Here is an 18,748-nt window from a genome sequence, read left to right as displayed (position 1 = left end):
GATAGTAATCAATGAAGAAGCCTAATTATGAAGCCAATATTAACTAAAGGAATAAGAACCAGGAAATACCAAATTTTATTGCCAAATTACAAAATTAAAGGTAGCTAAATATAATTATCTAACGGTATAGTCTCGAATTCTATGTAATTAACTAAACTAAATATTTTCAATCCGAACAAAACACTATTTAATTAATACCACCTTTTTTATACTTAGTTTTGCCTGATTATTATAGTCATGATGATAGTTCTTAAATTATGTTCATAATCAAATCCTTGGAAACTTGGTTTGAAGAACATAATTAAACCACACAATTAGTTTCCCTACTTTGGCAAGCCAAAATTATGTCTACATCTATTTGACTGATAATTAAGACTTTTAAGTATGTTTTGAGCTCTTTTAAAAGTTTAAAGTAAAAAGTTGTCAAACATTTTAATGTTCATGAACTAATAATAGACATTTTAATGTGCTACATTTTGGAGAGTAACACATACCATCGTAGTGCTTGTCATACTTTGCTTGCTTAGTCAGATTAGATTTTCAAGAATAAATGTCGATATACTACTAATACACTAATAATACACCGGAAATTAGTTTTTTTATGAGCATTGATACAATATCGATAAACTAATTTATACTTGAAATGAATTTTGAATAAATGTCTAATTGATCAAGTGAAAGAGGAGACATCGTAAACCTCTCTCTACCAATCAAATAAATTTATAATTCACCGAACCAACTACTTATACTACTGGATAGCAACGGTAAGTCTGGGGTTAAACCACATGGAGTCTAAGATCGAATCTCTAAGAAAACAAAATGCAATAATTTAAAGTGTGGAAAGTAAAATAGGTTGGGAAAGGAAGAGAGCAACCACCAGATTACCTTCACCGATTAAGAGATTGTTGGGCTATCTATGGACCAATTCATTGATTAATCATGAAAATGTTCAAGGATTATCTACTATTCAAGCCCAATCGAATGTACGAAAATTCTCACAAACTCACTAAGGAAAACTATCATGATATTGATTCCTAAATTAACTAAGTAGTATCACGCAAACCTATCTACTTAACTAATCACATTAAGCTCTTGGATTGATTAGGACATTAAATTAATTTTACCAAATCTAATCTAACGTATTTTTATTCCTTAGGTTTCGCTATCTTTTGCTAATGAGTGATCCTAGAATACTAGCAATTGAACCATCTCATAACTAAAACCTATTGCTACTCAAATTAAGCATGCTTTGGATGCAATTACGGACACCGAAAATATACATAACATTGACGAACCAACTTACAAGTATTAACGATTAAGTTGTCAATTTAATCTACCAATATATTCATCCTAGACATTCAAGCAAGAAAAGAAAATCAATAAGAAGCAGAAAAACCCAAGAAGAATACATTAAAATCTCATAGTGTTGGGGTTGATGCCCTAAATCTCGTAGAGTCCTATAGTTTGTAAATATTGTATGAACAAACTCTTATGTCATTAATAATATATGATATTTTATTCACTTTATCGATAAAATATGTGATATTTTAGTTTCATTGATCATAAACCAATAAACTAACATCCAAGGTTATCATTGTAACTTAAACATGTATGTGGAGACATACAGGTCGATCATGTTTAAGTGATAACCTAAATAGTCTATAGTATATGGATAAGGCTGAGTACCTTGTCTTGGTGACACTACGAGTATGACCTGCTTTGTAGGTATTACAATTGTTGTAAAGTGCTACAAATGATCTGACTCTGATCATTCATGTATTAGATATGCGAGCCGGGATATTCTATACAAACAAGTTTGTATAAGACTAGACTACGAAAATTTTAGTTTCATTATATAACATCGTTCCTAAAACAGAGTTACATTTCACCAAGATGACCATAAGTAACATGACCTAAATCCTGAGTGAGTTGTGAACGAGCCTATGAGGGCAGTCCTTTGATTTGCATGGGTGAGAGTGGCTAGATCACCAACTCAATAAGCCTACCATTTTGGGGATTCGTCTGATTGGGGAGTTGGGAACTTAGCTACACAAGATGAAATTCACTCCTTCCCCGAAGCAGAGGTAAGTAGATAAACTGCTCCCTTTTAAGGATTGATTCCAGGCCTTGAACAATATGGCGCCATACCCTCTCTTGAACCGAGAATGGTTTAGTCACAGTGGGACTATAATCTGTTGTTCATTAGATGGATCAGTGTTACTTAAGGAGTTAGATGTAACTATAGAGGCAAAATAGTAATTTGGTCGAGCTATACTTACGAGCAGTTTGTAAAGGGTCATCGTATTATTGATTGGTTATATTCAATGGACATAGAAATATATTTGTGTTGCAAAGAGTGCAGCTGTCGGTCTTTAGTGGAGTACCCGACAGTTAACAGATGATGAAAAATGTAATTAAAGAGTTTAATTAATTATTCACATACTATTGGAGCTTCAAGCTACATGTCCATAAGGTCCCCTTGGTAGCTCAAAAGAATTTAGTTTAGAATTAGATTTTGGGTTAATTTGAATTTTTCAAATTAAAAGAGAAATTTAATTATATATGATATAATTAAATTAATTAAATTATATATGATATAATTGTCATAATGTATTTGATACATTATAGTTTATGGGAGGAAATATATATTTGAATGAGATTCAAATATATTTTCTATGAATGAGATTCATAGTAGTTAAATTTAATATAAATATGATTTATATTAAATGCCATAAAATAGAGAAAAGAAACTATAGTTTATATTGTATATGATACAATATTAAAACTATAGATTATATGCTATATTTGATATAACATATCGTTTAATATAAATATAATATGATAAGTTAGTTATCATATTTATTTATATTATTTTATTATTTTTTAATAATAACTTTCTTCTTTTCTCTCCAACCACCCTAGTGGGTGGTTATTCAATTTTGTGGCAAAAGAAATAAAACGCATTCTTCCTCGAGATGATAAAACGCATTTTTGAATGAGTGAGTTTTGCAGAACTGTTCTCTGAATTCTCTCAATCTTATTCCTCCAAACTCAAACAATCCCTCCTAACCAAAATAGTCAGAGCCTACAACTCCTAGATTCTCGCCCTGAGAATACCAAAAGCTCATTGTGGTTGTGTCTCCGTTTGATTCGATAAGTTCTTGAAGAATGTCTTCAAGACGTTGTTGTGTTCGAGGCTCGTGATTATTCGAGGGAATTACATGAAGAAAGGTTTTTTAAAGGTAATATCTCTTGAACCCTTTTTCCTTGTAAAAAGCATGTTAATACTAATAATACAAGCATACATGGTTCTTTAAAGGTAAGCAACTTCTTAGAGTTTATTTCAACTCATAATAATACAAGCATATCATCAATACGAGATTAATACTCAAACCTCAGCTTTTGAATGAGTCTGATCTCTACCTACACACACGATAGATAGCTAAATGTTGCAAATCTTAAATGTTTACTCTCTTGCATTCCCCTTGTTCCCTATGTGCACATAGCTCCCCGCTTATGGGCTCAGAAGCTAGGCCTACTGGCCCTTGACCATCCCATACGAGTTTCCTCTCACAGGCTCAGAAACTAGATCTCTCGTTCCCCTAACCATCCCGTGAGGTTCCATTCGAGGCTCAGGAACTAGGTCTATTGATCCCCTGACCATCCCGATCATATAATCTCATTCTCATGCTTAATTAATCATTCATAACATAAGAATAGATAATTTACTCTAGTAGATATGCTTAAGACTTAAAGGAAAGTACCACTCACCTTGGTAAGGTAGGAATCTTCCTCTCTAGAAGTTCCTTAGTCTTCTCGGGCTCCCTTTTGAACCCTAGAATCCATATTCAACTTAAAGCACAGATTACTCATAGTTCTAAGCCTTATTTCGAGATACTTCCATGTAAAATGGCTCTAAAATGTCTCAGAAAGCTTACCTTAACATCTTAGCTCAGAACTCCTCATGGTTTGGCCTGAATCCTAAAACCTTCATGACTGGCCCAAGCTTACCCGACGGCTTGACCCTTCTATCTTTTTCTCACTATCCAGCTCGATTCCTCGAAACTTTTTCTCCTGCAGCCCAACCTTAAAAGCTAGACTCTCAGAGCTTTCGGGTGGCTTTAAAATCACTCCAAACGCATGAGTATTCTGGGAGAAATCCTCGTCCTAAGTTGATGCTACTTTTAGACTTCACTGTTGGGCAATAACTCTTCTATTTGGAACTTCATGATTGACGCATGGTTATCTCTGAAACTACTCTTAAACATTCTTCTTATTATAGTTCAAGAGGATTTCAAGTTATGTACTGAAGAAACCTCTTGTGGTGGTATTTATAGGCCAAAGGAAACAATCCTTCTCACCTTTACTAAGCCTCAATGCAAGACACCTCCTACTCTTGAAGTATTTGCACCATGTTTTGCTACCACCTACTTCTTTGCCATTCACCTACTCTTATACCACGCACTTACTTGAGTTGTCTTCCTCATACATAATACTTCCAATTAAATTCAAAACCCTAATTTCAAATCTCATCGAGTCAAATTTACTCAATTCACTAATCCAAAATAATGTTACAGGGTTTCAATTAATTGTATTTGATATAATTGAAACGTTTAATTTTTGTAGAAATTGAATAAAATTAAAAGTTCAAAATATTTAAATAATGACTTAAATATTTGATGAGGCGTAATATAATATTTAATATTTGATTTAAATTTAATTAATTAAAATTACTTTAATAGAATTAAGAAATAAAAATGAGTTTTTAATTGAAAGTGAGAAAATCCAAATCTTGGAGTTTACCACTCATTTTAACACCTCATGGCACTTCAATTTAAAGAAACTGAAGTGGCATCAGGTATGCTAAGTTTTTTGCATGATCTTCATGCACAAATCGAAGTTTTAAATTTGAATTAAGGTCATGCAACCAGTTTTTAAACTAGAAACTCTGCAGAAATTAAGAACTCTCAAAACCATCTTCAATCTTATTCAAATTCAACTCAATTCAGTGTTTCCACCACACAGTTCAAGCTAGAGAATAATAGAGAAAGTCTCTATGGTGGTCTATTGAAAGATTGAAGCATCAATTCGTGGATCTCAGCTAGTTTTGAAGTGTTTTCATCAAAGGTGTAGTGTTTTAAAAACCTTCTTCAGAAATTATGTTTCAATGCATATTTTAAACTCAAACTAAATGTAATTAGAGTACTTATTGATTCTGTTTTTGTTTTTTTTTTTTCTATTAGAACATTAAGCAAGACTAGCCACATCTAACTTAATGCATTTCTAATCTTTCGGTTTTGTTATCTTTTAGGCGAACCTAGAAGCCAAGAAACCAAGTCATGATTCAAACTAAAAACTATTACTACTGAATCAAGCATGCTTTCAATGCAATTACGGACATTAAAATCATGCATAACAAAGATAAACATACTAAAAATTGAGTTATCAATTGAATTTACCTATATGCTTGTTCTAGAAATTATATCAAAGAAAGGAAATTAATAAGAAACAACAAGATTCAAGAAGAATTCATAATTAATCTCATAAAATTCAAAGAAAAACCCTGCTAACCTAAAAAACTGACGATGTGGCCTTCAATCGTTCATCAAATCCGAATCATGATGCCAAAATTTAACATTAAAGATCAAAATACAAGGAATTCTCATGAGTTTTAGCCAAGAATGGCCAAAATCAAGCAAAGTACTCTCCATGTCAGCCTAACTTTCCTCTCCTTTGTACCTAATTTGGAAATAATTGCTTTTATTTAATTTGGCAATATTATAAAGAGATCTAAATGTTGGGTGATTGTCCAGTCCCCTAGCATTCCATCACATGATTTTCATAATCCAAGGCAAGGTTGTTATGCAGCTTCTGCCAAAGCGATATATTGTTATGGATGTGTATTGTCGAAATATATTGTTCTATGAAATGATCAACCATTCACTATGAAGCACATATACTTCATGTGAGGCAAAGAATCAGTATCAGACACGTATCGGATACCGATACTTCCAGATACTTCACAGATACATATCTGACACACGATCTGACATATCTATATTTTCAGATATTTTTCAGGTATTTATCTGACACGCGATTTGATGTATCATTTCTATGTGTACCTTTTCTTTTTAAGAAAAAAGACAAGTAACTCATATAATCTTTCCTAATCTAAAATTAAGCAACCTATTTAAAAAGCTCACTACTCGAGTCCAAAACAAAAGAAAAATAAATAAATAACGGACCAAACCATAGACTAGAATCATCTAATCTCCATCTTCACATTTGAGTCCCCACAAAGTCCACCAAAATATAAATCATTTGGATGTCTTCAACAATAAGTTCTTCGTTTATCTTCATACTTCTCTCTAATCTTTTCTTCTTCTTCTTCTTTGCAATATGAGTCACTTTTCTATTGTATTTTATTAACTATTGTACTTCAACATCTTAGATGTTGCTTTTTTTATATTGTATTTCAGTGTTTGTATTCTATTTTGTGCTATTGTTATTAACTTGTATGCTAAATTTATTTATATCCTAGATTCTTTTAAAGAAAAAAATGTATCTTCAACGTATCAGTATGCTCGTTTTTTAGAAATATATATATTAAAAAATATATATAAAAAAGTGGTCGATCCTTAGACGTATTCATATCTTAATTAGTTTTTTAAAAATTGACGAATCGTCGTATCCGATCGTATCCGTATCGTGTAACCGTATTTGTATCTATACTTCATAGACCATTCACCACTACAAAAATCAAGTACTAATATATATATATATATAAGTGAAGTCTAATACATCAAAGGTAATTACATCTTTATTATTATGCTCAAAACTTGTTTTGAACAAGATGATAATTTTCAATATGGTAAATTTATGGTTTTCCCATATGAAAAACATCTATCTCCAAATTTAACATATATCCAAATGAAGTTCTTTTAATTTCCTTTTTCCAGTTTGATAGCAACACCAAACTTAACTAAGAGAGGATCATAATATGAATTTTCAAAATTCATCAATAGTTGATTAGTCGTCTTGTACTATATTTGTGGAAGCTTATCAAAGAACTCGTAATCACTAATTAATACATTAGTAACACATTTCCCATCGGTACCAAAAAGGTAAGTAGCAACCACTGCATCTATTAAAAAGATATATGGTTCGACGATCAAAACCCACCTAGAGTTCATAATAACAACATATTTTACCATTCCACACATTAAAAAATAACTTATGTGACACATTACTTTTTAATCTTATCATTTACACGTGTTGGATGACAATTAAGTTTACCTTCACCCACTAATTTAAGTTTTTGGATCAATCGGTGATTTAAGATGGTATCAGAGCAGGTGGTCTAGGGAGGTTCTGTATTCAAGCCCCTATATTATTCTTTCCTCCTAAATTAATATTGATTTTCACTTGCTAGGTCTTTTTCATACTTCAAGCTCACAAGTGAGAAAGAGTGTTAGATGATACACAATTAAATATACCTTCACCCACAAGCATAAATTTTTAGATCAATCGGTAATTTAAGAAAGTGGATTCCTCTTACATTTTGTTTTATTTGTTATCCTTCTATTTTTTTAATTCAAATTTAATACAAGTTTGAAATTCATATATAAATGTCTTGTAGTCGTATTTATTTGTAAATGATCCAAATTGTATGACAAGCACAATGTATTCCTTTTAAAGTTTTAGTATAACCGAGTTTATTACCGTCATTTTACTATTTCTAAAATACTTTCTATAATTAGGAGATATTTTTAGAATCTTAATTGATACAGTTACTTTAGCTATTTTATGGTATATTTTTACACACTGTCAATTTAAAGTTGTTACAAATACAACTATAAATTACTACAACTTGGATTTTAGAAAATTCACCCCTCTCAATTAATAATCTCCCACAAGCATACACATTCAAACCAAGAGATATGGAAACTCAGAAGTTTTTTACCTTGTCTATTTGTATCATGATCATACTTGCCTGCTTTGTTTCATCAGGTATTATTCTATCCCTCAACTATTATAATTTCATAAGGGAATAGATGTTAATAGAACTCTATCAGTGTCTATCAATGTTTTTTTGCTATATGTGTAACTAGTTTGACATTTTTTCTATCTGCATTTTTTCTATCTGTGAAAATTTTTCATTTTATAATGTATTTTCTTTTTTCATTTTTCTAAATTTAAAGCAACATTATTAATGTGTTAATTCTTGGTCACATGACAGTAAAAGGGGATGGTTTCTGGACTTGTGTTATACCATGTTCTAAGATTGATTGAGATGTTTCATGTAATACTGCATGCATTGAACAGGAACGAGGTGGTGGGTTTTGTATTCCCAAAATATCTGGCATTTCTGATGAAAAAGTTTGTTGTTGCAATAATTGATGAGCAAAGAAAGACATTTGTATAACTTTTTATTTAAACTTTGAAATAAATTTATACCTCTAATTACAAATTTTATTTAATTTTATCTTAGCCCTTCTTTTTTTTTTTTCTTCTTTATGATAACAATAAATCTTCCTCATAAAAACTATTTGTTGCCATCGTACAAAGAATATATAAAAAAATGTCCTAGAAATGTTGTATAGTTACAATTATAATAATACACTAATATGTTATAATTGGATTGTAGCATACTCTATAAAATGCTATTACAAGTACCTTATATCTACGCTAAAATGATTAAATTATAATCTTACATTATTATTAAATAAATTTTAAATTTTAAATTCTAAAATGTTTTGATGTCAAATAATTGAGAAAATTAGCAAATCTTCCACTACAACAATTTCGTAGTGTTCTGTCACACAATATTTTTTTATAGCAAGTTGTAAATCTTCTTTGGTATTAAACAACATTCCTTTTTGTATTAAACTATAGTTATCTACACCTATATTCATTTCCTCCAAAGTAGACCCTAGTTCACACGTTGAATTTGTAATTTTCCAATCTATGTGGGTGAACATATCTGATGGTACCAGCTCAAGATCATGTTCCCCAGTACTGTTATTTTCAAATAATTCATCAACTTCAACGTCAATGTCACTATCTCCATCTTTTCAGGGTTCAAGGATAACTAAAGCTTCAGGACGAATCGACATATTTACTATGATTTTTTCAACTGTTATAGTTGACAAAAAATATGTTAATATGTAACCCAACAAAATCCAATTTCTAAATTCAACCTATAAAATCTAAATATTATTGATTTAAATCAACCCAAATCTAAGATTCATAAACTATATATTTAAATCAGCCCAAATCTAAGATTCATAAACTATACATATAAATCAACCCAAATAAAAACAAAATAATATATCCATGAAGCATACATTTAGTTCAGCCCAAATGCAAACAAAATAATATATATATGAACCAATCTTCATTTTTATAAACATATACATATATTTCTAGATTCAACCCAACAAATACATACTCATCCAACGAATTAATCATAACAAAAAATAGCCCAACAAATGACAAACATAATCATCTAGAAAAATAGCCCAACAAAATCAGTCCAACAAAATTTAATTTCTAGGTTCATAAACTACATTAGACAAAATCAGCCCAACAAATAGACAAATATATACATATATTTCTAGATTCAACCCAACAAATAAATCATGGATCCATAAACTACACATTAAGTTCAACCCAAATGCAAACAAAATGATATATATATGAAGATTATATATTGGAAAAAAATGTAGGGAAAAAATTTTACCACAAGAGAGACAGAAGCTTTAGAACGATTTTGGATGGACGAAGAAATGGAGGAAAAATGATACATTTGGATGCACAAGACGGAAGCAAACGAAGGAGGTTTTCAGACGATTTTGGAGGTAGAAGCCGAAGCAAAGAGTGGATGGAGAAAAAGGCAGAAGTGTTTGGATGAGGAAGAAGAAGAGTCGTGCGACAGTTTAATGGAGAAGGAAGTTGTGTACTGGGTACACGACTTAAGGTACACGATTACCTTAGTCAACGTTGCATGACTGCCACGGCAGACTGCACTTGCCAGATCAACAGGCACTCGTGTACCGAGTACACAATTTAGGGTTAATCTTGTACCGGGTACACGATTAAGTCGTAATCGTGTACTGGGTACACGACTAAGTCGTAATCCTGTACCGGGTACACGATTTAAAAACCTATTTTCGTCAATACTTTCAATCTTACCCTATTTTTGTTAATATATATTAAAATAACATTATTTTAAAAAGAATTCCATTAAACTACATAATAAATAATGGACTTTGGATAGCATTTCTTTATACCATTGAAAAAAATGTTGTGACAAGTTTTAGACTTTTAATAACATCCACTACATTTACAAAATGGTACTGAAACTCTATGATAGTGGTTTTCTAATTGTGTCCAATGTGATGCTTGTTGTAATTTAAGTACTTTTATACTACCTCTCGTGGTAGATAAAATTGGTGTAAGTGATGTGATAGCTAAGCAAAATTGTAATTTCAATCTCTTGGGAAGATACTTGATCTTCGAACCATTTCTATATTACAACTCGACGCATGTGTTTTCACGTATCACCAATTATGACAGCATTACACCACTAGCCTTAGCCCCATGACACTCTCTACCCAATGTAGAGGCATTCTTTCATTTGGGCTGTGGAGTGGGGTTTACCTAGATTTTGAAAAGCTATGACTACTACAAAACTCTCTACCCATTTATGTATTTTCTTTCTTTTCTTTTCCGTTTTTGTTAGTTTTAGGTTGAATTTTTTTTTACACAATTCTTTGTTAAATTTCATGTACTAGTCAGATCATAGCTTCAAATGCATATGAATCAACAAATAAATATCATAATACGACAAAATAATTAAAACTTACAAAAATGTGTTGGAGATTTCGCTTTCATTAGCTTTATATTTTTCCAAAGTCTTGGTTTCCACCGATATTGCATCAAAAGTCTTAACATCGAGTTTAGACATAATAATATTTCCTGCATAATATTTTTTTTCCAATATGAAATTTCTTGGCAGATTGATTTTGTCCGATATTTTCCTTTATCACAGTGCGATTTAGTTTCTCCTATTTGGGAGATGTTTCCTTTTCTAAATTCGTCTATTATAAGAGGTATCTTTGTATTCTTTTATAGAGTGAGCGGAGTTTTTATTATGTCGATTTGGTTTTTGAGAGCAAGACGATTTCTGTACTTTAGCCAAACTTTTCTTCATTATGTACTTGCTCATTGTTCATCATTTCGTTGTGCAAGTTTGGCATCAATTTATTGCAACACTTTGAAGATTATCGCAATTTAGGTAGAGCCTAAGCTCTAGCTGCTAGAGAAGGGATTCTCAGACTTACGGGAAGCCTAAGATTCAGCTTCGAAGAAGTGAGTTCTCCATCATAGGGGAATCCTAAGAACCTTCAATGAAGGGAGTTCACTAACTTGAAGGGAAGATATGGTCGTGGGAGGAGTCTCGTCACCATTATAAAGCTTACGGGGAGCCTAAATTGAAGGGATCGAATCCTCAGTGGAAGCGTGTGATCGCTTTGCAATTTTATTTTCAATTTTACATAAACAAAATATGGTATAAAAATAATAATATCATAGATAAACAATCAAGATTAACATGCATTTAAGAGAAGAAAAGGGAGAAGAGCTAAAACTTACCTTTGTAGATTCCCAAATTCTTCCCAATTCCCTCTATATATTCTCCGTAACGTCTCTTTAATAATCAAAGGACACCACCGTAAGTAAAACCTTGTTATTATCTAGGATCTCAAGAATTGGATGTGTGGTCTCTAAGACTTGAAAAAGGAAGAAGAAATAGTAGAGAAAAGAAGAGAGATTTTGAGAAAAGTAGTAGGAGACTAGGACTCAGAATTCCCAATTCAACTATGTCACAAACACGAGCTATGAAGACCTATTTATAGAGAGGAGGGGTGACCCCATTTAATTAATTAGTCAATGATTAAATAACCATATATATTAAATCCAATTTAATATATATAATTAATTAATTAATAAATAAACATCACATGTTCATTTATCTCTACTTCTAAATAATTAATTAATTAATTATCATTAATTAATTAATTAAACGATAATATTAATCATATTTAATATGAAATTATTCAACATATAATTATCACATATTTATATGTATACATCTCTTTAACATTTAAATCTTAGTCCAATATTTTTTCTCTCTTAATTATAGATTACATCGATAATTAACCCTATTATATTAATCTCATCAATATGCAATTGATGACCCGAGATTTATGTGTATAACCATAATACGCACACTCTATATCATAGAATCGAGAAAAAGGACTACGTGTAAAACGTGCTATAGGGATCTCAACCAGTGTTATTGAATGTTCAAGAGGTAACTCACTCTTTCTACTAAGGTTGTTACCCTATTTCATTATGCATCAATTGAAATCATTAGATATTGATGTTTTAGTTTAATCTCATTTACTTGCTCAGAACATTTTTTTTCTTCAAAATAATCTTTCATATTATTTACTTGTTAACTTTTCTATAACAGTCACTTGTGGAAATTGATGGAAATGACTTTTGGGCTTAGGCCCATAGGAAAGGTTAAGGAAGTAGGGAGCTTTGTCCACATGGATAAATTTAAAATTGCCTACAGGATATAAATATCAAGGTATTCTAGTTGAGGGTCCAAAGTGTGTTAGTGGTAGAAATATAATCCTTTCACCACATACACACGCTGTCGTTGCCATTTGGTCGGACGGGTGAGCGGGTGGGTTCAGGTTCCGATAATTGCTCTTGCTTGAAAAATAACTAAATTTTTATTGCTTATTTCTTTATTTAATAAATCACTTTTATTAACATTTTGTTGACCGTTTTGTTTGACCGTTTGCATTACCGTTCATTTTCTTGTTTAAGAATGTTGTACCAATGTTCATCTTGCTATTTAACAAAGATCAGACCTGAGAGAGGAGAAACACAACTGATACTTTCTTACTTCTTCTTTTGTTTTCATCCAATTGTTCTTCTGTCCTTAACAATCTTCTCATCAATTCTAGTCCATTTTCCGGCGAGTGCACGCCTGAATTTGGAGGTTGTGTTAACCTTGTGGAGCAACTAACATCGCGATTAGCACCAAGGTCACGCCATAATTTTTTCTAGGACAATGGTTTCTCCATGGCGCAATAACCCTTCGGGACATCTGTTCTAACATCTTACATATTTATAGATGATAGTCAAGGATTTTGATTCTATCAATGAGCGAGATAGTTAATTGAGCTTGGGAGAGAAAAATAAATACTTTAGTATTTTTTTTAGCTTTTAATTCTTGGATGTTAGAATTGGTCATTTAATCAATCAAATTTGTGTTACAATTGAAGAAATCAATTGTCTCATCTTAGTTAAATTTAGTTTAGCGTTTAGTAAATTAATTCACCTTCCCTTGTTAAGTCAAGTTCTGTAGATAGAATAAGGTGTTAGTAATTACAATAATTAGACAAATTAGAAAACTAATCTTGAAGGCAACACTTGACACTCGATGCATTACCTAGAACGTTGACATCGTAGACTTGCTTGTTTGCATGGTGAGACAACATGCAACAAAACTTGAAAACAACAAAATTAAAAAAGATAATAACAAGTGATAGCTTTAAAAGACTTGAAAGTTAGCTTGCCAGAATAAGATATCGTAAAGTGTTTTGTGGATTTCGATAGTTAATCTTAGAATTATTTATTAAGAATTGATGATTTTTTTAAAAAAAAATTAGATAGGCAAACAATAATATTTATCACAACAAAGTTGAAAATAAAAACCCTAATCAAGTAGAGAGTTTTGAAGAACATTTCATTGCATTTATATGCTCAAGTTGAACACTCATTCAATTAGCTTTGATAGGCTCTGTAGTGAGACCATATCCAAATGGGAAAAGAGGATCATAATGTGGATCTCCAAAATTCATTGGCAATTGATCAACAGTCTTGAACCATGTCATTGAAAGCTTACCAATAAAGCCATAGTCACCAAATAACACATCTGTAATGCCTTTGCCTTCAGTTCCTGGAAGCCATGCAGCAACAAGTGCATCCATCGAAGCAATATAAGGTTGGATTACTACTGGTCGTCCTGAGATTACTATAACTACACATTTTACTACTCCACAAACATTTGTGATTGTTTCTGGACCAGGATGAGGAATTGTAAGATTCAAGCTATCACCATTGGTTTCTGCATATGGATTTTCTCCAACTACGACAATGGCATAAGAAAAATCGTGTGATTTGAGAAATTCCACACTTGGATTCTCTTCAAATATAACTTTTGTTTCAGGATCAACTGTGTCTTTTATTGCAGCAAGGATTGGTGTACCTAAAAAGGGAGGTTGGTGTAAATATTATGCTAGATCATAACCCTTAATCACTAGTTTGTAGTAAATAATTTATATAAAAAGAAACTATGTTACTTTACCAATAGTAAGGTTGTTGCCACTAAATCCTTGCCATTCCATAGTCCAACCACCACACTGATTTCCAAGGTTGTTTGCATGGCTTCCAGCAACAAGTATCTTTGGTGCTTTCTTTGGGAGAGGCAGTAATGGTTGGTTAGGAAATTTTCCATTTTTCAATAATACAAGTGATTTTCTAACAGCTTCTCTTGCTAATTCTCTATGCTCCTGTTGGGAAGAAATAAACCATAAGAAAATGTGATATTTTTTCATTCATAATATTAAAGATGTTAATTATTAAGTACAAGTACCTGTTTACCAAGCTCATTAATCAAACTTAAGTCAGCTAATGGGTTCTCAAATAAACCCATAATAAATTTGACTCGCAATATTCTCTTCACTGCATCATCAATTCGACTAATAGGAATTGCATTATTTTTTACCAAATAGGTAAGACCGTCGATGAACTCTGTGTAGTTGTATGGCACCATAATCTGTCACAGATTATGTAAATGAGCATTGTTATTTGTTAAAATATAATCTAAGTGTCAGCATATAACCAACCATGTCAACACCAGCATTAACGCTCGCCATAATGGAATATGTATAGTTAGAATGAGGTGGACTTGTAATCTTATCAATACCCTGCCAATCTGAGATTACAAAACCCTGAAAAATACCAACAAAATATCTAAGTTACTCTCCATAGTTCTTTCCCCAAGGTTATCTACTAAATAACAATGTGTGAGATGACCAAAATATATAGTAATGAAGTATTTACCCTAAAATTAAGAGTATTTTTAAGAAAGTTGGTAACAAGATTCTGGTTTGCGTGCATCTTCTCTCCATTCACGCTTGAATACGAAACCATGACGGTTGCAACTCCCTTGATTATTGAGTTGTAGTAACCTGGCATATGAATGCTAAGTAAACTATGTCTATCTATTACTGTGTTGTTCTCATTGATCCCCTTAGTTGTTCCACCATCTCCAACAAAGTGTTTTGCACATGCTGCTACATTTTTTCTATATAAATAAAAGAAACGGGTCGTCAGAAACTTCATTAGGAAACTACTTTTATTATCTTGACCAAACAAAATACCCTTTATTTTAAATCATAAATTACATCTATAATAGCAATAATAATATTATAAATGATCGGTAAATATTGGTAAAACATGACTTTTTTTTTTTAATGTTTAAGTACTATAAGTTTGTCTTTGAATATTGATTTCTAGCGAAAGAGTTAACGTTCGTCGAAATGTTGTAGATCAAATATATGGATTATGGTGCTACAATTTTTTTGAGGACTCACTTTCCAGCGACATATGGAACACCCTTGCGAGAATTAGGTGGGATATCTCCTTGTAAACCTAGTATAATCTCTGCCATAGCTTGAATGATCTTAGGATCTTCACCATAACTTTCATAACACCGACCCCATCTTGGATCTCTACAAACCTAATTAAGAAAGAAGTCACAAAAGAAAACATATCAAAAATAGAAAAACCAATTGTAATAAATCATAAAATGACTAGAAGAGAAAAATAGTTACCGCTATACAAGGTGCAAAAGTATAAGGAATCCCAGTAGCTCTAACTTCAAGTGCAGTAGCAATTCCAATCTTTTTCACAAGCTGAGGATCCCTGGTCAATCCAAGAAAATGTCGTAGTCTTAGAAGCTAAAAAATCTCCCCGTAATATAGACTAGTATATATTTATCTTACCTCGTAGCTCCAAGACCAATATTGTGAGGGAAGATTGTTGCTTTATAGACATTGTTGTGACCATGTACAGCATCAACCCCATATATCATTGGAATTCCAAGTCTAGTCGACAAAGCTCCTTTTTGAATTTTATTGACCATGTGGACCCAATCCTTGGCTGAAGCTTTCTTTGATGGAACACTGCCTCCACCACTCAATACACTCCCTAAGAAATAAGATATCATTTTTATTTGTCATAATCTCTTCGCACAAATTAAACAAATTAACATATGCTTTTTCTCTCAAAAACATTAAGAAATGTAAGAAGAGAAATAAAGTAATATATTTACCAATGAAATATTTTTGCATAACCTCAAATGTAGCATTAACTCTTTCAATTTGCACCATTTGGCCAATTTTTTCCTCGAAAGTCATCCGACCAAGTAGGTCCTTAATGCGAACATTCAAGGGCTGTTTTGGGTCTTTGTATTTCAAATATTCAGCTCTTGCCAATGTTTCAGAGAAACAAAGGAACAAAAGTCCCACTAAAGTGATGAGAACTCTTGCCATCTTGCTTCAATCAGAAAAAACCCAACCAAGGAAATAGTAAAAGTAGGGTTAGTTTTTATTTATTAAAATTTATAGATAATCACTAAACTTAGAAACTTTATTTCAAGAATATAAGTTCTTTTAGTTTGCAACTGTGATAGGAAATATTATGGAGAAAAATATTCTGAAACGAAGAAAGAAAAAAAAAAATAAAAGGCATAAAGAAGAGAAGTAAAACAACATACTCCTATAAAATTTTGATTAAAATACCTTATTTTGATCCTGTTAAATTTTACTTCATATTCTTTCAATTTTCCAATTTGAATCCTCATGTTAAATTTGGTCTCAAATTGATTAAATAATAATAATTTTATGCAAGAAAATAAAGTATATAAATAAATTTTCAAAATGCATAGTAAAAATGGTAACAATTTTTTTTTTTAAAAGAAATCAACAATAAGCTAGTACGGAGAATTAATAAAAGATTTATTAAAAATATAAAGACTAAAATTGGGATTAAAATTAAACAAATTTCAAAGTCTAAGGAATAAAATGATATATTAATCCAAAATCTTCCTCTACTTCACAAATATAAATTCGACGATTTTATAAATATAGGGAAGTCAATTAAAAGAAAAATGGCTAAATCTTAAAGACATTACACATTTCTAAATTTGATGGTTAGCCATTTAGAAGTCATAAAAACCTTTTATGTTATTAATTTTTTTTTTAAAAAAAAAATTGTCTAGTAATAACAATTTGACAAATAAGAAATTAATGAATAAATGAGAAGAGTAATGTAAAATAATATTTAAAAGCAAATAGTTAGAAAACTTACTAAACAAGAAGAAAAAAAGGATCAAAGAGAAACCAATTCCTATACTTTTTCTATTGTAATTTGTTTCGATCCTAATTCGGATCGAAAGAGAGAAGATGATTATGCATAAAAGTTTTTAGGCATTTATACAAGAAAGTTATTACTATTTTTGTTATATCGAAATTTTGGGTATTGAATTGATGGTTTTTCTTTTTTTTTATCCAATTTTAGTTATTTTGACTTGTTACTTGTTTTGAAAACTTCTTATCACAAAACAAAGGATAGATTATTTTGTGAATTTTGCATCGTAACAGATCACAATGCATATTGTTGTTTTCGTATTTTGAACCCTTTTATTTTGTATACCTTTTATATTCTTTCAGTATGTTTTTCTTCTTAGAGTATAAAAAATTAACCGAACAAAGTTGAGGTTATATTGAAGAAAAGCGTTTTTGCATTATCACAACATATCACAATGCATATTTTTGTAAAAATTCGTTTTTTAAGTTGCATATTATTGTTTTCGTATTTTTAACCATTTTATTTGTATACCTTTTATATTCTTTGAGTATGTTTTTCTTTTTAGAGTATAAAAAATTAACCGAACAAATTAAAAGCATTTTTATATGTAAATGATTAGGTTGAGATATAGCTAGATTCTCATTCTTAAAGAAATTCAAGTCCTCAATATATATGTAAGTTTTTTTATCAATCACTAGTGCTGTAGGTATTTAAGGATATAACAACCGGGTTCTCAAATTGGTTATTGTTTAACTTGAAAAATACTTAAATAGAAGAAAATTGAGTAAAAATTTTTACGGCTATAAAGAAAGCTATATGAAAGAGAAATCATCATGTTCGTTTTAATTTTTACCGCTATAAAGAAAGCTATATGAAAGAGAAATCATCATGTTCGTTTTTTTGCCAAGGTTATAAAAGGTTTTTATAACATTAAACTACACAATAATGAATAGACTTTGTATAGCATTTTTTCATACTATCGAAAAAATGTTGTGACAAATTCGAGACTTTTAATAACATCGACTACATTTACAAAATGGTATCTAAACTGTGATGCTTGTTGTAATGTAAGTACTTTCACACTACCTCTCGTGGTTTGCATGAAATTTGTGTTGTCTAGATAAAATTGGTGTAAGTGATCGTGATAGCTAAGCAAAATTGTAATTTCAATCTCGTGGGGAAGATACTTGGTCTTAAAACCATTTCTATATAACAACTCGACGCATGTCTT

General features: G+C 31.0%; 1 protein-coding gene across 1 annotated transcript; it reads right to left on the bottom strand.

Annotated features, from left to right (window-relative positions):
- Window positions 1-13,850: 13,850 nt before the first annotated feature.
- LOC120091518 (uncharacterized) lies at window positions 13,851-16,700 on the bottom strand. Its single transcript, XM_039049596.2, has 9 exons — window positions 16,481-16,700; window positions 16,152-16,356; window positions 15,981-16,071; window positions 15,741-15,886; window positions 15,208-15,451; window positions 14,991-15,095; window positions 14,738-14,920; window positions 14,450-14,654; window positions 13,851-14,350 (listed from the first exon to the last, which is right to left on the bottom strand). Exons 1-9 carry the CDS (start codon window positions 16,698-16,700, stop codon window positions 13,863-13,865), a joined length of 1,887 nt encoding a protein of 628 aa, XP_038905524.2. The 3' UTR covers window positions 13,851-13,862.
- Window positions 16,701-18,748: the final 2,048 nt, after the last annotated feature.

The sequence above is a fragment of the Benincasa hispida genome, chromosome 11 (genome assembly GCF_027475165.1).
Source record: "Benincasa hispida cultivar pf3 chromosome 11, pf3_genome.v1.1, whole genome shotgun sequence".
In the NCBI taxonomy this organism is placed as follows: Eukaryota; Viridiplantae; Streptophyta; class Magnoliopsida; order Cucurbitales; family Cucurbitaceae; genus Benincasa; species Benincasa hispida.
This window is presented reverse-complemented; position numbering and strand designations above follow the sequence as displayed.